This window comes from Acartia tonsa, chromosome 11 (assembly GCF_053477335.1).
Source record: "Acartia tonsa isolate MP-2025a chromosome 11, ASM5347733v1, whole genome shotgun sequence".
Taxonomy (NCBI): Eukaryota; Metazoa; Arthropoda; class Copepoda; order Calanoida; family Acartiidae; genus Acartia; species Acartia tonsa.
The window spans coordinates 23,372,696-23,393,772 of NC_137270.1; the positions used below are offsets into that span (position 1 = coordinate 23,372,696).

Consider the following 21,077-nt stretch of genomic DNA (forward strand, 5'->3'; position numbering starts at 1 on the left):
ATAAACTAACTCCTAGATTATAAGTCACCCCCTTGAAAATAAAGGTTAGGTTCATTTTTATGGGTTTTTTTGAGCCCCGGAGGGCTAGGAGTAGGCGGCAGGGGGGTGACTTCTAAACTAGAAGTTAGTTTACAACCATAAAAGCTTAAGTTTAAGAAATCATCCCTATTGGTCAAATGGTTTCTGAGAAAATTAAGGTTATGTTCATTTTTAAGGGGGTTTTGAGCCCCAGGGGGCTAGGGGATGGGGGTAGGGGGTTGACTTTGAAACCATAAGATGTTCATACCCCTAAAAGCTTAAGTCCAAAAAATTTGCATGGTTCATGAAGTGGTTCCGGAGAACCCCCCCCCCCCAGCATCAAAAAAGCTTCAGTTACGTCCCCCTTTTAAACGTAAGCTTTTCTTATATGTCAACATAACAGTTTTCCCTGCTGACTGCCTGCTGCGGCCGCTGAAATTTATATTTGATATTTCTAATATAAAATTTACTTAAAGATAAACATTTTCTGTAAAAAAATTGTTCTTCTAGCTTCAAAAATAAGAAAATTACAGCCGTTTAAAATTTTTAAGTAAAAAAGGTTGTTAAATAAAAAGGTGAACTAAGCAAAAATTGACTTTGACTTATAAAAGGTCGGAAATTTATTATCAAACAGGGGACTTGCACAAAAAAGATTTAGCCCTCTAGGTCTAATAGGAACTGAGATAATAGGGGGGGAGCGTTGAACGCCCACCCCATCACCAACCGATTAAGGTGCGGCAAGGGGCCTGACTGTTAAGGGTTAATAATACATATTTAATAATTCATATTAAAATCGATAATACTGTAAAAATGGTTGAATGCTTGTTTCAATAGAAAATTAGATTTAACTAATAATAATGTTGAATCTTGTACCAGGAGATAAACAAATAACCTTGTGTTGCAATAAAAAATAAAAAAAAATATCCAATTTACTTATGAAAAAAAGTGTAATACTGTATCTATAATCTTTTTGTACATAAATGATAATAATATCAGGTTATATTCCATTAATTTATAACCACCTAAATTTTTTGACACTTACAACTTTTAACAGCTCCCTTTAACCAAAATAAAGGATAGTTTATTTAAGTATGTCACCAAAACTTCATTACATAAGTAATACATTTTTACAAACTTTAAAAAGAGGATTGGGAAATATCTCCCTCCCCAACATTAACTTTAATCACTATTGTAAACAATATTAAAAGTTATAAATATATATCAATCAAGATCTTTAGAGGTATTAACTGTGGTTTAATTACATATGTATGAGAGCTCCTTCTTGTGTCAATCACTTTTATTTACTGATTAAAATTTGTACAGTACAGTTGTACAGAATATTGCAAGATTTTTTTTAGTTAAGTCTGGAAATTAATGATTAACTTATCTAAAAATAGATAGCATAGAATTATCTTAATCAGTGGCTTAATTTTATACACCCGCCTTAAACACCTCCCCCCCCCCCCCCACTCTTTATTTTAAGGGGTGTAAATTTATTTCCTTTACACCCCCTTGGAATTTATAGAGGGGTGTATCTGAGGGTGTAGGCTCTTGTCAAGAGGGTGGACATGGGTGGACACCTAGGGAAGTGTATCCATCCCCCTTAATTTTACAAGGGTGGTGTAAACAACCCCTACACCAACCTTTTGCACGCCTTTGATCTTAACTATACTTTTAGTGTACATAAAGTTGTAAATTCAGTAACTATTCTACAAAAATTACCTTCCTAAATTGATATATGATTTTCAGGGTAATCTCCGGTGGACTAAACATTAAAATTTTATGGAAAAAAAGATATCTTTGGAACATGCATGACTTGAAATTATCCCCCCTTTGTACTCAATACGCATTTTTTATTCTAAGTGCGTCAATTTTGCGTTTAAAGATACCCTTAGTTTAAGCATTAATTTCTCCAAAAAATGATGAAAAAAGATAAATTTTTTTTTGATAAAATGATAAAAGTATATGTAAAATGAAATAACCAGCAAAAAAAATTACAAAATTACGTTAAATAGAACGAAAATTAGAGCGTTTTGTATGCCTTATAAAATGCGTATTTCTCATGAAAATTGTAACGATTTAGTATGTTGAGTAAAATATTTACAAACTTCCTGCTTTTATAAGAAGCTAGAGCCTTTGTGTTCTAGATGAATCTTTAATGAAAATATTAACAAGAATAACTACATTCAAAAGTAGCGAAGCACAATTGATTTTAAACAGAAATAAATGAGGTATGGACACTTATGACTAGAAACCTTATTTCTCCAATAAAAATTTTATTTCCCAATTGCGTTATTGATACACGCACGGACAAAGTATATTATAGAGTATAGGAAATCTTCAAAAGGCAATTTTACAAAGCTATTTTTTTTCAACGTACAGAACGAACGGGCGGACGTGCATTTAAAATTATTGAGCAGCTTTGCATAGACGTCCAAGCTTTTTATTGGGGGGGGGGAGGGGTATAAATTTTAAGGGGGGGCTAAAATGGCCGAAATTTTTTTTTACCCCCCCCCAAAATTTTTACCCCGGGGGTAAAATTTGCTTGGGGGGGGGGGGGTAATTACCCCCCCTGAAATCTGTTGGCAGGGGTAAATTTAGTTTACCCCCCCCCCAAAATTTACCTCCCGGGGTAAAATTTTTTGGGGGGGGTAATTTAAATTTTATTAAATATTTAGTATTGATAATGCGCGCGAAGCGCGCAAAATTTTTTTTTATTAGAGATTTTTTATTTTGGGGGGGTATTTACCCCCCCAAAATTGTTTAGGGGGGTAAATACCCAGGGTAGGGGTAAATTTTAAATGAGGGGGGGGGGGTATTAAAATGAAAATAATTTTGGGGGGGTTAATCGTCCCATTAGCCCCCCCCCCCTTGGACGTCTATGCAGCTTTGCCACTAAAAGGTTGACGTTAGCATATATTTATATTTTGCAATATATTAAATATTTAATAGAAAACTCGCAATTCTATAAAAATAATTTCCTTTCTAGATGATTTCTGTATAAAATATTACAACCTTTGATACAACGAACTTTGTTTAGTAGGAAATTAGTTGCGACCTTTTTTGAGTCTAGACATTCTTTCTACACTTGCATTATAACAGTTTACATGTAGCATCAGTAAGAACCATATCTAATAACGTCCCGCACTTTGTTGACAGAGATTCAAACCCAGTACCACAGCTTCTTGACCTTTCATCTATACTCAATATCATTTTATCTGAAACCTAGGTCATCCTTATATTAAAGTAACAGAATCTGTGTGTGTGTCGAAAGATCTCGCTAACCACAGAACCAATATGGATCTCCTTTAAAGGGTAACTTCTCATTGGTCTTGGGAGGGTTTTAGATATTTTGGGGGAGGGTACCGCCCCAAATAAAATTTAAAGCTTTTTCCTTTTAATCTGCAATTGAAATTGCCTCTAGAGGCCTCTTGGAGTGCATCCTCTAGTAGTATGATAAAGTATAAAACAGAGAAACTATAACATATAATATTGAGACAATCAGACGCATGACACAAAGTTTTTTTGACAACTTTCCAATAATATATATCAACAATGTTGGACAAAAATCATCGAGAAAAAAGCACACAGAGGATCATATGTAAATGGAATTTATAGGACAGACCCCTTCAGAAAAATATAGTTATAATAAATATATAATATTGAGACAATGGGACACATGACACAAAGTTTTTCTGACAACTTTCCAATAATATATATCAACAATGTCGGACAAAACCCATTGAGAAAAATACACATAGTAATAAATGTAAAAGTTTAATGACAGACAAAATCCAACTATAAAAATAAAGTATTTAACCCTTACAGATTGGGCCCCAATTCCCACCTTATCAGATTGGGGGGAGGGGGCCGCCCTCTATCTTGGCTCCTGTTACATATAAAGATGTAAAAAATTCTGGTAGTTCATTTGTATTTTTAGAGAAAATTACTTTTTCTAGTCATAGCTGTCAGACCGCTCTTTAGCCGCTTTTTAGCAGCCAGCCGCTGAATTTAAAACAGCTGTAGAGCGGCTAATTTTGCAACTAGGAAGATCAAATTTTAGGACGAACTTTTATTTGTCATAACAAAAAATTACTTTTTCTGATCATTGCCAAAAATTGGCAAATAACGGAAACTGCCATTTTCGGCGGTTACGGTGGTTAAATGGCGGTTGGCAGCGCCAATTAATATTTTATCTGTTTATTGTAGCTCAAGGATTTACCTTTGTTTTTTCCGTTGCTTAAGAAATTTATAATTAATAAACCAGTTGGCTTTTCATTTGCTTCACACAGGTCCTATTATGGTTTCTGATACAAAACAGGTATCATGCAACATTTTAGTTCATTATGAATCCTTTAAAAAATTGACCATGGGGTTTGTCCGTTAATAATTCCTATAAAGTTCTGGTTATAGATAATTTTAAATAACACTTGCTTCAACCCTAGCATTTCTGATATCAAGTAGACATATAACTTAATAGTTAATTCTTGAAAACAATTTCCATGCGGGATTTGTCCAATAATGATTCCAATAAAGTATTGGCTGTCAATAAGAGTCCATTTGTTTACATCTTTATATAAAAAAGAGTTCATATATTACCTCGAAAAATTTATTTTATTTTTTAACTTTTATCTCTTTCGACTATATGACTTAAATAAAAACTGAGATATAATCGAAAATTCGATATTACACTGACATGATTACATACTTATCTTAATACTTATTTGCGTTTAAAGTATTAATGTGCCAACAAAAACAAAGTTATATGGTCGAATAATCTTCTATTCGGGATGCCCTAACCCTGCGGAGATATGCCTTGTACTCCGAATAATCTAACCTGACCTACTTAAAGTAAAAAATTAGTACACGAAAAACTCGTAATTTAGGGTAACCGTCATTTTGGCTAATAATTTATTTTTGCATTATCGGAAAAAAACTTGTAATATATTAATAACTATAGTATATAAATCTGAAATTGATCTATACTATTTGCTACCTAAGGTTTTGTGTATAGTTTACAATTTGGGACTTGGGTAGTTTAAAATTATTGGAAGAAAATGTTGATCATTATTTTTTATTATCTACTAATCAACTATTGAAGTAATAGAATAGAGGGGGCACGAGTTATATGTAACTCTACCCCTACAGGGCGGGGACCCTGTGCCGACTCTGTATTGGGTCTTTGAAATCAGCTAATAGCGTCGGAAATATAAATACACAGCTAAGTTCCTACAAAAGGGAAAGCAATTTGCAAGCAGATGAAAAGTCTCCACATGACATGGCCAGGTAGTTATCTGGATTATTTATTTTCAATTCAAGAATTATTTTAGTATCACTGAATGAATACACACTTTTAACCTTGATAGAGATTAATTAAAAATTAAGCTATGATAATGTTTTTTTTGCAACAATTTTTACTAATAAGATCCCTAATTAAATTAAAATTTTCATGAAACTACACATAGATAGATAGATAGATAGATAGATAGATAGATAGATAGATAGATAGATAGATAGATAGATAGATAGATAGATAGATAGATAGATAGATAGATAGATAGATAGATAGATAGATAGATAGATAGATAGATAGATAGATAGATAGATAGATAGATAGATAGATAGATAGATAGATAGATAGATAGATAGATAGATAGATAGATAGATAGATAGATAGATAGATAGATAGATAGATAGATAGATAGATAGATAGATAGATAGATAGATAGATAGATAGATAGATAGATAGATAGATAGATAGATAGATAGATAGATAGATAGATAGATAGATAGATAGATAGATAGATAGATAGATAGATAGATAGATAGATAGATAGATAGATAGATAGATAGATAGATAGATAGATAGATAGATAGATAGATAGATAGATAGATAGATAGATAGATAGATAGATAGATAGATAGATAGATAGATAGATAGATAGATAGATAGATAGATAGATAGATAGATAGATAGATAGATAGATAGATAGATAGATAGATAGATAGATAGATAGATAGATAGATAGATAGATAGATAGATAGATAGATAGATAGATAGATAGATAGATAGATAGATAGATAGATAGATAGATAGATAGATAGATAGATAGATAGATAGATAGATAGATAGATAGATAGATAGATAGATAGATAGATAGATAGATAGATAGATAGATAGATAGATAGATAGATAGATAGATAGATAGATAGATAGATAGATAGATAGATAGATAGATAGATAGATAGATAGATAGATAGATAGATAGATAGATAGATAGATAGATAGATAGATAGATAGATAGATAGATAGATAGATAGATAGATAGATAGATAGATAGATAGATAGATAGATAGATAGATAGATAGATAGATAGATAGATAGATAGATAGATAGATAGATAGATAGATAGATAGATAGATAGATAGATAGATAGATAGATAGATAGATAGATAGATAGATAGATAGATAGATAGATAGATAGATAGATAGATAGATAGATAGATAGGTCTGTTGGTCTGCAAATGATCTGCTTGCAGACGTGTGTCTAATTACTCGTAATGAGCATTTTCCTGTGTCATGGGCTCAGCGCGTTTAAACTCGTTCAAAGTTCATTTCTCAAAATTGTCTATTTGTTAACATGATAAATTAACTTTATGTAAAGGACTCAACCGTTTTTCACACAAAAAGCTCACAGTTCACTCGAAGCGACAGTACGAGAAAAAAATATCCCAAACATAAGGCCAACTGTTTCTAAAATGTCCCAATGAATTTAGCGGAAAAACGTAAATCTTAATATAAATTGATTATACACAAATTATCCCTTCTGTAGATTACAATTAATGAGCCAACCAATCAAAATTCATCAAAGTCCTTAATGTTGAAGAGCCAACGAATAAGAAAACGTCATTATAAACTTTGGAAACTAATGTAATAAAAAGACCAACGTTCCCCCTGCCTTAGAGGCCTATATGGGCTCTGAGGAACAGGGAAAGTTGACGAAAACAAATTATTCACAGTGATTTTTATTTGGGAGGGTGAAGAAACCCTCCCCCAAAATATATATAAACATTTCCTTGACCTTCACTTGAAAGGAAAACCATAAAGAACCAGCGGTTAGCAAGATCTTTTGCTGGGGACAGACAAACATTGCGTTACTTTTATGTATGTGTTACATTGATATAATTTTAAGGATTGAGCCTAAAATTTAACAGAAGAGGTTGAAGATCAACCAGATAATTGACAACATAGATATTCAACAGAGAAAAATTAAGCGCAGATACTTTTATACTGTATGTTCACTATCAATACAAGGCTTCTCTTGTAATTAAAGTACTTGCTTATCCGTTCTTAAGATCTTAAGTAATATAAAGACATACAGCCTTTTGCCTAGTATACGTATTAGAGAAATTAACTATTTTTAAGACCCTGAACTACCTAAACTGTTAAAAATAATATTTTTTCGCTTTTTTCTAATAAAAGTTAGCTGCAATTTTAAACAAAAAAGAAGCTCTTTATAGTGCTTAAAAAATGACGTCAAACAATAATAAATGACCAATGATAGGCCAATACGCAGAATAAATTACCAATGGCAGGCCAGTATATATTTAAATTGACCAATGGTAGGCGAGAATGACGTCATTTTTTATAAACACTATAAAAAGCTTCAGAAAATAGTGTTAGCTTATTGAAACTACATTACTGTTGTGACAAATTCAAATCATAAAAATCAATCTATTGATAGCAAAGCTTCTCTGTAGTTCCTTTTGTCCCATCTCCTCTTGTGATTCTATCTTTTTTAGTTAAACTACTTCTAGATGTTTATAGAAAACAACTGAAGATGCTAAATATTTTATTTTCTACATCTTTTGTATGATTCTATCGTGCGCTAAGTCATTGAACAGTTTTAAACATAATTAAACCTTTAATAAGAGCAGGGAAAAGGGATAAGTTAGTAGGTTGTAATTTTAATATTTATATCTATGATTTGTTATACTATTATATACCGATTTAAGGTTTATTTGTCTGAAGCTTTATATAGGTCCCAGGGTGGTTTTAAGCTATTTCATATTTAAATTGAAGTCTTTAATGGTTTAAGGCTTTTTTCAATCTTAGAATATCGAGCCCCTGATGGTAGGGGCGCAGCAAATAGTCTATACCTTTAGTGCTCTTAACCCGCGGGGCTACCCAGAACAAACCTAACCTGACCTAAAGCAATACATAAACAAAAAAACAACTACTTTTCTTATAATTGATAAAGAAGGAGGGGAACAGTCTCTCTGAGATAAATATCTTGCCGATTAATACTTATCCCCTTAACCCTGATTTAACCTAATAGATAGATAGCTAGTTAGATAGATAATTAAGTCTGTAATTAAGCAATTAGGCAATGGAAACCCCTTGCGCTAAATTGTCTGCATGCATGGACTTGCACTGCAAAAATAATTGCAAAAATATACTAAACTAGCGACTGCTGCCATTGCTTCTGAGTCAATAAAATTGAGTAAAACCTTACCAAGACTTATATTTAAATTCAAAAAAAAGTTTTTAAACAGCTTAAATGACTTTACTCAAATTAGTTTTAGTTTTAGAGATGCCTTGCTTATGATATTATACTTTGTTGTCCTAGGAATTAATATTCCAAAAATAAGATCAATAGAATAATAATATCTTACTAAAAGTTGTTGTCTAAAAAGATGAAACGAGCATTTTTTAAATGGACGTACGGAATCTCGGCTACGATTATAAAGTTGCTATGCTTTCTAAATCGTATCCAACTACTACAGTATTCACTAAACCAAGTTTTAAATCAATAGAACAATTCTGTTATGTCAAAATTAACGAAAAGAGCTGACAGTTACGGAAGGGCGGACGGATCGACGCTGATGATAGAGAAGCTTCGCTTTTTAAAAATATTTCTTACAGTGTTAGATAGAAAGTAATTAAAGTTAGGAGAGGAAAAAAGAGTTATTTCAACTGAAATGAGATTAAACCTTTTTAATATCTTGAATAGACTTTTAGAATAGAGCATGTTTGCTTTTTTGTTAAGTTACTATACAATCTCAAATTCCCATCAATAGATTCTTTATTCTTGAAATGTTAAAGGAGAAACTAATTCGTCCAACTTTAAAAGGGATTGCAAGCAGACGAACCCTTTTGTTTATTTATATTTATATACGATTAATTCCAATAGTACGATCAACAAAATTTTCGACGATATAATTTCGTGAAAGATAACTTTATCCAAAAAATTCAATTAATAAAGTCTGACTTATTATAAATGTTTTGTCATAAACTTCACAGTAAACGATTGATAGAATTTTTACACGATGAAATTTACCTAAGCAAAGCTTTATCCTTATTTGTAAATATATATTTTAGCATTTTTTTTATGAAATGCGACTATTTAAAGCAGACTCAATAAGCAACTAAAATGAAAAAGTAATAAACCTTACACATCTTTACACTTACAAACTAATAATATATCCAGATTCTTCCTCTACTGTTTTCTTATTAACTCATTTAGAGAGTATCTACTAGATTTTATCTACTCCTATTACATTTTCTCATCATTTCCTTCGTTAAAATCACTTTCCTACTTGTGGACATTTTTTCTGTTTTAATTAAAATTAGGTGTCTATTATGAAAATCTATTTCTCGAGAAATCTAGTTTTGAAGCTAAACACTTACTTTTAGTTTCGACCTTGAGGCTAATTTTGTTACTTTATGCCCCTAAATCGACATTTAGGTTCTTGTGTTTTAGATTTAATAGCAAGGTGTATATAGGATACCAGAGATAAGACATAAGAGATAAGTCAATGGCCTATAAATTGATTTACATCCCAATTGATGATACACAAAATTACCCCATCTCCTGATTACAATTAGTGGTTGAAAACGAAAGCAAGAGGATTTGTTTTCTATATGTTTTAAAACACATTGAAAATTTAAAAAAAAAAACATTGGTTCAATACCTCATAACACCATTGAACTGACCATAAAACCAAATCCTTATTTGAAAGTAAAAATATTTCAGTTGTTTAGGTTAGGTTAGGTTAAGTAAGGACGATCATTAGTGGACTATAAAAATATAAGGAAGGGGTATTAAATGGTCTAATAACGAATAAGGAGAATTTTATTAATATAACCTAAGTTTATTCATTCTGAAGCATATGGCAAAAATTAAATAAAGTAAAATCCTTCAAAAAAAAAGTTTTTTTATTTAATTTTTGACCTTCGCAGAGCCTTCAACAGATGGACAAAATTGCATTCAGAGATTTCATATTTTAATCTCTATGATAGGATAATGCATTGGATGAAATAAATAGAAGAACAGGATATATGTAAGTATCCTTATATAAAAGTAACAGGATCTTTGTCTGTCTGTTTGTTCTGAAGGATATCGCTAATTGATGAACCGATATGGTTCACTTTTACAATGGAGCTTCTCATATGTCCTGGTAAGGTTTATAAATGTTTATAGATAAATTATTTCTCAACTTAGATATTTACTAAAAAAACATTTTAAATGCCGCTAGAGGCCTCTAGGGGTGTAGCCGCTTGTGTTGAGACTCATTTGCAAAACATTACGTCTATCTCAAAAGATATTTGAGTAATTCCAATTGACACAACTAATTTGAAGCTACTAAAAAAGTGAAAAAAAGGTTTTGATAATTAGGTTTTTAATTCAGAAATAAAATAGCCTAAAAACTATCTGTAAATTTATTCTGATTATTTTCCTAAAATTTGGTTTTGTAGTTAGTTATTGAGATCTTAACAGACATAAGGTGCTACTGGAAGACATATACAAAACATAAAAGAATAACTATCCCCATCTTTGAGCAATTCGCATGTATATCAATCTCTATAAAAAAACTTTGCATTCAAAACTTTGATTTCCAACTATATAATGCAATTAAAACTTTTCAACAAATCAAATAAATTCAGCGGAATGCCTATATATATTTGCAGGTTTTGTATGGTATTTGTCTGATTGACTGTTTGACTGTCTGTTTGACTTTCTGTTTGACTGTCTGTTTGACTGTCTGTTTGACTGTCTGTTTGACTGTCTGTTTGACTGTCTGTTTGACTGTCTGTTTGACTGTCTGTTTGAATGTCTGTTTGGATGTCTGTTTGAATGTCTGTTTGACTGTCTGTTTGACTGTCTGTTTAACTGTCTGTTGGAATGTCTGTTTTTCTGTCTGTTTGACTGTCTGTTTGAGTGTTTGTTTGACTGTCTGTTTTACTGACTGTTTGACTGTCTGTTTGACTGTCTAATTGACTCTCTGTTTGACTCTCTGTTTTACAGCCTATTTGACTGTCTGTCTGACTAAAAGTATAAATATTGTAATATGTATCAAGAGTCCATTTTGATGTGTGTATATGTTTGTTTTTATTTTATTGATCTTAATTCAAGGATATTTAATAAGAAGGATAACTATATACCTATCTATCTATCTAATCGTCTGGATATTTAGACATCAATAGCATTATCTCTCCATCTATATATTATTTTAGAATCATAGTTATCTATCTACAAATCTTTCTATCCCTCTATTTTCTGAGGTATTAAGTCATATTTGCAGAAAGGCAAAAGTTCTACATATGTAATGTTCAAAGATTTGAATTTATATTCTGAAAGATAATTATATTTATATCTTTTAAGGATAATTAAACTCTAGGGCGAAGAAGATTGGAAAAATAGCCCTAATCAATCCCAAGACAGTTATTTACATTGCCTGAATAGTAAAATCCTTTCAAAAAGACTTAAACAAACTTAAACCCCCAAAAAAGGTTTGGTTGGGTTAAGTGGCGTGCAAAGGGTTTTGCTAGAAGGATGCGCAATGGGTGGACAACTAGGTGGATGTATCCAACCCCTTTGCTTTTGCCTGGGGGATTAATACACTTTTTATTCACACATCTTGGTGGATGGTAAAAATCCAAAGGAACCCAAACTAATAACACTATCAGAAACTATGCTGAAAGTCTTATAAAGCATACTATTCAATAACATTAATATGAAATAAGACGAATCATATTTTTGCAGATTTAATATTCTTAAAAACAAGCACAAATATTTTTGGTTATGTAATATCAACAAGTTTGTTTGTTTATGACATGTTTGTATTCGTTTCATAAAAATAGATAGATAGATAAATAGAGAAAAAATAAGGATTCTAAACAAAATTGAAAGCATAATTTATTTTTGTAAAACTGCTTAAATACAGATATTGTTTAAGGGCATACTTACATTTACAGGACTTATGTACATAGAGATTCTCCGCTTAAAACATTATACCTAGTTGTATTAGGAATCAGTATTTCAAAAATCAGGTGAATAGTATAGTTATATCACTTAAAAATTGTTGTTAAAAAGCAACATGTTTTAAAATGGACGTACGGACTTTCTGGTAACAATAATAAAGTTTCTACGCTTCGTAAATCATACCGAACTGTTCTAGGAATTATCATGCTAATTTGCCTCAATTGAATAAAAGAGATAACCGTTTCGGATGTACTGACGGATCCTTTACATTGAGGACTTTATACAAAGATTAAATTTAAAGTATATGTTGTCTTGTAACCTATATATTTAAAACATGTCAACACACAAATAGGCAAATACATGCATTAAACAAATAAAAGCACAGACTGACGAACATTATAATTTTATATTAGCTTCCTTACTACAAAAATATGACAATACACTATTTTCAGTTTTTGTGCAAAATACTGAAAAATTTACAAGATAAGTACATCCTAACAAATTTTAATTATTTTAAGAATAGATTCTTTAGATTGCTGACAAAGGAGAGAAGGGACATTGGGCTGTTTTTAACACTAGTCCCCAAAGTTGTATAATAACGTTTTCGGGTTATTCGTTGGCTTAACAACTTTGGGGGCTTAATTAAATTTTGATTATTTGGTTAATTTAGTTGAGTGTCTAAATGTTTCAACCTCTAATTGTAATCTACAAAAGGGGTAATTTTGTGTACCATCTATGGAGATGTCCTTCAATCTATTATTAATTGGCCATAGTCTTATCCCTTTAGATACTTGGTTATCACCAATCAGTACATTTCATAGGTTCTAACATGAAAAATTTATACAAGCCTTTGATTACATAGCCTTTGTCAGCAAATCCTAACTGTGCATATATGTGTAATGCATCTTTAGAGTTATACTATTATAAGATTTCAAGTAGAGTTAGGATAGTATGTCCCTAATGGGATCTTAAGGGATAAGACAAAAAATGTATGTACATCCCCAATAATGATAAATTATTCTACCCTTCTGCCGACTGAAATTATTGCAATTGGTTGAAAAATGTTGAAACGTCTAGTATGAATCAATAAAGAATTGTAGTCTAATGCAATCTAAAAACTCTATAACCCAAAGTTTGTGCAAAGTTAAAATATCTTGCTAATTTCTTAATATTCTCAATTCACAAAATTTTACAAGACTTTAATAGTCAAAATGCATAATAGGATAGATGGATAAATAAATAGATGGATAGAAAGGTGAATTGAGAGAATTGGATGGTTAGAATTATGGATATATAGATTAAGGGATAAATTGTTGGATAGATTTGTTGGATAGATTGATGGATAGATTGATGGATAGATTGATTGAAAGATTGATGGATAGATTGATTGATAGATTGATGGATAGATTGATGGATAGATTGATGGATAGATTGATTGATAGATTGATTGATAGATTGATGGATAGATTGATGGATAGATTGTTGGATAGATTGATGGTTAGAATGATAAATAGATTGATTGAAAGATTAACGGATAGATTGATGGATAGATTGATTGATAGATTGATGGATAGATTTATGGATAGATTTATTGATAGATTGTTGGATAGATTGATGGTTAGAATGATAAATAGATTGATGGATAGATTTATGGATAGATTTATAGATATATTGATGGATAGATTGATGGAAATATTGATGGATAGATTTGTGGATATATTGATGGATGGATTTATGGATAGATTGATAGATATATTAAAGGATATATTAATGGATATATTGATGGATATATTGATGGATAGATTAATGGATAGATTGATGGATAGGTTGATGGATAGATTGATGGATAGATTGATGGATAGATTGATGGATATATTGATAGATAAATTGATGGATAGATTGATGGATATATTTATGGATAGATTGATTGATAGATTTATTGATATATTGATATAAATATATTTAGATTAATGGGTAAATTGTTGGATAAATTTATTGATAGATTGATGGATAGATTGATCTAATTTAAATTTATAAAGATTTTAGATGGAAATAGAGATCTTTATCTAATTTAGATATTTACATCTATTCAGATTACAAGCATTTTTAGGGTCCGATTTCATATAGTATATTTTCAGTACAAATATTATTTTTCGAGTTTTCAACACAATTACATGATAAAAATATTATAAACCCAAATGATTAGTTTCAAAGCAGTTTTTAAAATTCATATACCCTCGTAATTTTCTATCTTTAGTACTTTTTTGGAATATTACGCACCTATCACCATCTATTTTCTATTCTTGCTAAGTAATTTTGCTAATTAAAACATTGTAAAACTCTTCCAAGCAGTTTCAATTTTGCAACACTTTTAAGACTTTTCAGTTCAATGTAATTATATGTTTTTTTAATTGAATTGAATTTGCTTCGCCTTTGCATTTAGGTACTTAGAATTTGAATTGGGAGGGAGAGGGGGTGGGGGGAGTAAAAGGGTGCTCCCTCCCCTCTAAAAAAGAAAAATTAAACTTCTGCATGTTACTTTTAACAAACAATGCAGTTAAGCTTAAAAGTTGTAATAATTATTGAAATAAACATTTTTGTTTAGATTCTAGTTTTGAATTGATAGGTGGTAAAAATTGAAGTTTTATAGATCCTATTCTACATTTTTGGTTTATATATGTATATTTAATAAATACTGTCTGGTTAGTTATGCAAGAAATTACTCAACCATTGCATTGGTTATAATGTGCAAATAAAAAGGATGATTCAGAAAAAAATATTTTCTTTTTTTCGTAAAAATATTCTTTTATAATGTTAAAATGGTTAAATTCGATATTTTAAAGAGGTTGTAGGAAATAGCCCATGTCTCGTCTCATTTATTTCATTTTTTACGAAATACTACCACCCAATACCGCACACCCTTATGGGCTTATTCTTATTTAGAATGAGGATGGGAGGCGTTTCTTTGGGCCTACATTAAATTAGCTAAAAAAGCATCAAAATGTTTAGGACACTAATACTTGCGACTTTTTCTTAGGAAACTTTTTTTTATGTCTCTCTTTATTTCATAGTTGCCATGCAGATGAATTGCCAATCAGTCCAGACCATAAAACACATCTCCACATGATTAAAATGAGGAAGGAAATTTGATGAAAAACATCTTTTATCCACTTTTTAAGAAAGGCTGCTACTGCAGAAATTAAGACTACGCCCAAATATTGCATGTAATACATAATACTTGAAGAAGATCTACATGTTTGTTCAGTTACATATTTTCTTTCAGCAAGTCAACATGAGAAATCTAAGGATTGTAAGTTTTTTTTTTAAAACTAGAACAACCATGTTCCATTAGTAGCACAACTAGTTAATAGCAACAATTAATAGCGGCCTCGTTCCTAATCTTTTTTCAATCACATTTATTTTTTTGTATTTTATTTTAAAGAAGAAGGAAAAAATCAGAGGGATAAGGATTTTTTCTTTGAATTATATTCTAATAAGGATGTCATACCGCCTTTTCAAGTAGCATGATCAATCCGGACATTTAGGAGATCTTAGGAGACATCCATACATAAAAGACAACCTGACATTATTTTACTTTATCACATAGAATTGTCAAAAAGTGTAAAAAAACTAAATTTAAGGTTTTTAAAATGAAAATAAATGAAAAAGCCATAGTGAATTATAAAATAGTAGACAAAATATTTGTCAGATTTTCCATTTCAGGGATGTTTGATCTTTCTGGTGACCGTAAGTTTGTCCTGCTGGATGTCAGATGCTGCTCCTCAACAGCTGGAAACAAACATCATACCAAGTGGGGAGAGTGCCGAGCCTCAAAAACAGGTGTAACATTATTTGTATATTATATACTTGCAGTTATAGGTCTTTAGCAAATGGGTATTTTACATAAAGTGCCTGTGATTCTTTTTAAGTTTTAAAAAGGGATAAGGAATGTTAGTTTTTAAAAGCGAAGCTTTTCTATAACTAGGGTCGGTCCGTCCGTCCGTCCGTAACGGATTGCTTTTTCGGTAATTTAGGCATGTTAGAATTGTCCTATCGATTTCAAACTTTGCATGGTGATTCCTATAATCAACTCTATAATCATTACCAGAATGTCCGTACGTCCATTTTAAACATGTTGATTTTTTGATTTTTTAAAAACAAATTTTTACGGGATTTAATTATCCGATTGATCTGATTTTTGGTATATTGACTCCTGGGACAACAAAGTATACTGTTATAAGCGAAGCAACTCTATAATCAAGTCCTAAAAATGTAAGTATGTCCATAAACATTATCCTGTATCAAGCAGTTTTTTAACAAATTTACTTACAATTTTGCTTCAAATCTTATACATTTATATTCTGATTATTCAGTTCTGACAGTTATATAAGTGTTAATGTCCGTTTGTCCTACCGTTTCAGTGCTTCGCTTTGTCATCCTTGTTAATCCTATGCTTAACTCTACCTTGTTTAAAATTTTTTTTCAAAAATAAGGGGGAGGGTTATATTTGTGCTCAACAAGATATACAGTGTTTGAAAGCGTCAAAAGTTTTCTGGGTTCAAAACACATTTAACCTTTTTCACTGCAAATAAATATATTTTGTTAAATTTGCTTTCACAGCTTTTTCTTATTTAATAATTTATTCTTTTAAGAACAAACTATACATAATTAAATCACATATTAATTTAAAGGAACTATCATACATTTAAATTTAAAAAAAAACATAAACAATTTAAAGAATAATAAAAACATTAATCTAACTACACAGTAATAATAGAGTTAAAAATTTGTAATTAGTAAATTGTCAAAATATATGACATTGGACCCGCTAGGCTCGGGTAGGGTGAGGGGGCTACTCACAATGGGCTATAGTGTGTACAAACATATAGCATTCATCAGTATTTTTTTTCATTAAATACTGGATAATAATGTTCATGGTAAGCATATACCAAAACAAATAATAATGATCCCATGTTACTCTGCATGGGCAGACATATGATAATAATAGTGATAATCAACAAGATAATAGATTTGTAGTTAAATATATTTATGTTATTCTTCAAGTAGATATGTTCTTCAAATTGATGTAGTCAAGATTCCACGGAAATAAAGATGGAGGAAAACCGTCTGCTTTGCTTTAAATGAAGTTTACTATTGTCACTTTTTACACTATATACAAGATCCACATAGACAGGTATCAATGCTTCTCAGTGCTGATTTCTTATGCAGTGTATACCATGACTTTGAATTGAAGGGAAAGTGTCAGAGATCACTGCAAGTCGTCGACAGCAAGACGCCAAAGTTTCAATAAAGAAACCCTCTACCCATAAAAAATGGCAGCTGCCTGGCATGAGTAAAACCAGGAGATAATAACTGAAACATCAGGAGTTATGTAAAAAACAAATTAGTTATCTCCAAGCTAAATTGTTTTGTCCCATATTTACCAATGTGATGATGCGAAGTTAGGTTCAGATTACAGCCAAGCGTCACCCAGCGGTCAGGCTTGGGAGGAGGGAGAAGGGGTTAACAGGTTCTTGTAGAATGATGTAGGGAGGTTCTTCCATAAGGAGGGTAAGGAGGAGGGTTGGTCTGCAAGTAGGGTTTGTGGGGAAGTATATTCCCCAACAGTTAACACAGAAAAACATCTTGGAAACAAGAAAAAGAACTTTTCTTATATTTTAAGCTGGCTTCACTGAATGGTTTTGGTATGTGGAAATTTCTTCATGCTGGTTTTCTCACTTCTTTACATAAATTGGTTTCAAACACATTTTTTCAACCTGTATTATATATAAGCTGACTGTGTATGAGAAAGACTGAATAATTACAGCCATAATGGGAGCAATCCCTTTAGCGTCCACACTCTGCAAAGGCTACAACATTCACAGCTAAGCCTTAACATACAAAAAGGAAATATGGAAACATTATGTGTAATTAGATATAAATAATTGATTATAACTAAACTTCTACTGACAGCCATAGGATTGTACTAAAGGGACGTCCAAGCTTTTTTTTTTTTGGGGGGGGGGGGGGGAAGGGGGTACAAAATTTTATGAACGGTGTCCAATCTTTTTTTTATTTTTGGGTGGAGGTGGTAAAATTTTTTTTAAATGTTGGGGGGGGGGTAATCACTCCTCTACCAAAACCCCACCCCACCCAATTGGACGTCCCTGACTTACTACATTTTTAATTTTCTTTGTCGTCTGAAAATTTATATAAATATAGGTAATAAATAAAGTTCAGTTATTATATAATTTTTGTGAACAATTTAAATGTATTTTTTATTCTTTTAGCAAGGTTTAAAATAATAAATTTATTTGAGTGGCCTATTGTAAAATATCTTCTTTAATATTTTCTATTAAGGGATATTTTGACCAAGACAAAAAATGTGCAACAGTCATAGCCAACTGTACAAACTCGAAGAAGCTGAAGGAAGTCGTCATCCATTTTTATTGTCATTTTGCCTGCCAAGCTTATGGGTGTGAGTGTAATACTGACATTCTTAATCATGATATATCATATAATTAATTTCAATAATACGATACGATACTAAGAACTAGTTCGTATTCACCGGATATCAATCGGATTCGAATCCATACTGGAACATAATTTACAGTATGGCTTCAAAACCGATTAGCATCCGCTGGATTAGACCCTGTTCTCAGCTATACTGAAAAATCATGTATAGCTTGATATTTCATATAATTAATTTCAATTCTTCAAACAAATTGCCCAAAAAAATTTCATTTCTTAAAATTGTATGAAAGAATTTACAGTGTGGCTTTAAAACCGATTAGATCCGGTATAAGCCATACTGAAAACTCTTGTATATCATTGTATATAGACAATTTTTTACGAATATCAAAATAAAAATCATAAAATCATTACCAGTTTTGTTAATCCGGGCGTTCAGGTCTAACAAAACTGGTTATATCTTATATTTTTTTATTTTAATATCCGCGGGAAGCTGTCTATACGATTAAAAAAAATAACAATTTTAAACATTACATTATCTTCCTTTAATTTTAAAATTTGAATGTAAAAAATTGTAATGTAAAAGTTTTTTTCCACCAATTAAATTCCTATTATATTTTTTATGCAGTGTATTTTTTATTAGATAAAAATTACTTACATTTTTTTTGAAAATATGATTAGTAAAAAAAGATAAAGATAGTTTTAGATTCAGCAAGTTAGAGTTTTTTAGTGAATTAAAAGAAATGATTTATTACAATTATATCACAAAGAAATAATTTTTTCAAAAAATGGTTCCATTGCGTATTTTTGTGTTCGAATCTTTCACCATTTTTCATCCTTTACGTTTAAAATCTCTTGTCAGCTGAGGCACATTGATATAAAGGATAAAGACAATGGCTGATAAATTGATGTACATCCCAATGATGATACACCTATAGATTCAAATAAGTGGTTGAAACGTTTGAACACTCAACTTAATGAATGAACCAATCATAATTCATACTTAAGAACCCCAAAGTTTTTAAGCCAACGAATAAGATAACGTTATTATAAAACTTTAAAGGGGCGTCGTAGCTCAGTGGTAACGCACTGAGTTACGGTGATGAGATTTCGAGTTCAAGTCCCCATGGGGCAACTCGAATTCTCAGTTGAACATATTCACACAACTTCCCCTGGTTGTGTAAGAAGGGGATTATTGAGTAAGTTTGGATACTCGATAGTCAAGTACATAATATCAGTACTACCCTTATCCCAAGCTCCTCTGCGGAGAGCGTCATTCATTACGGTGACTTAATTTGGGACACCTGCCATACTCGGCGAGGGTGAGGTAATAAAGAGTAGCTCCCTTGAGACAGCGGGTCAAGGCATAATGTACTTGGGCGTGGAGCTTGATAGCCCCAGTGGCTATACAAAAGTGTCTCGTCCTTCTCCATGACTACTTAGGTCCAAACACTAAGAAACTATGGCTACACACACACACACATTATAAAACTTTGGGGACAGCCCACTGTCACCAGTCTCTCTAGCTGAGGCACCAATTCTTTCAATTAAATTAATATTAAATTCTCATCAATTGTATTTATAGGCAATGATTAAATTTATATTTTTATAACAAATTTTGCTAAAATGCAATTCAGTTAATTTTTAAGGATTTAAATAGTAAATTAATTTAGTTCTTGAAAATTAATAATAACATGTACATTTTGCTATCTTGATAATTTTAGTTGTCTGGACTAATTTATATATTTCAATATCTTATGAGCGAAATTCAAACTTAATAATTTAAATGTACATTTTCTATGTTACTTATAAAGTTACATTTTTAAGGTTTATTTTCTATCTTTCTTTTATATTTCACTGTCTCTCTTTCCCTATATACTGGCGATAACGTCTCTGGGGGCATTTAGATGGGGGCGGGGGGGAATTGGTCGATTCCCCCTCTCCACTTAAAATTTTAGTTTGAAAAAAAAATATTATTTTCTTTTTAAGGGTGGAATGTTTTTCTAGAGGTGATGGAGTTTGATGGTATCGTCCATCAAAATAGCTATAAACCTTCAATGGACCTATGAGAAGCAACACTGTAAAGGAGAACCATATGGGTTCATCAGTCAGCAAGATCCTTTGGTACAGACAGACATACACAGATATTCTGACTTTCATATAAGGATTTCTCTCTTATTATTTCTCACTTTCTCTCCAACAATCAAAATGTAAAGCATAACCTAAAGCGATCTAAAAAGATAAGACAATGGCCGATAAATTGATATACATCTCCAATGATGATACACAAAATAATCCCTTCTCTAGATTAAAATTGTGGTT

General features: G+C 31.2%; 1 protein-coding gene across 1 annotated transcript; it reads left to right on the plus strand.

The window, feature by feature from the left end:
• The first annotated feature begins 15,484 nt into the window (after window positions 1-15,484).
• On the plus strand, window positions 15,485-19,378 carry LOC145332246 (uncharacterized). Its single transcript, XM_080177196.1, has 3 exons — window positions 15,485-15,594; window positions 16,008-16,124; window positions 18,645-19,378. Exons 1-3 carry the CDS (start codon window positions 15,538-15,540, stop codon window positions 18,807-18,809), a joined length of 339 nt encoding a protein of 112 aa, XP_080033322.1. The 5' UTR covers window positions 15,485-15,537; the 3' UTR covers window positions 18,810-19,378.
• Window positions 19,379-21,077: the final 1,699 nt, after the last annotated feature.

What these genes read in the sequence shown, in the direction of transcription:
- LOC145332246 (XM_080177196.1), top strand. Translation starts at nt 15,538, where the DNA reads ATGTTTGTTCAGTTACATATTTTCTTTCAGCAAGTCAACATGAGAAAT. An exon ending in ACATGAGAAATCTAAGGATT is followed by an intron (nt 15,595 to 16,007) that starts GTAAGTTTTTTT and finishes TTTCCATTTCAG; the next exon opens with GGATGTTTGATCTTTCTGGT. An exon ending in GTGCCGAGCCTCAAAAACAG is followed by an intron (nt 16,125 to 18,644) that starts GTGTAACATTAT and finishes TTTTCTATTAAG; the next exon opens with GGATATTTTGACCAAGACAA.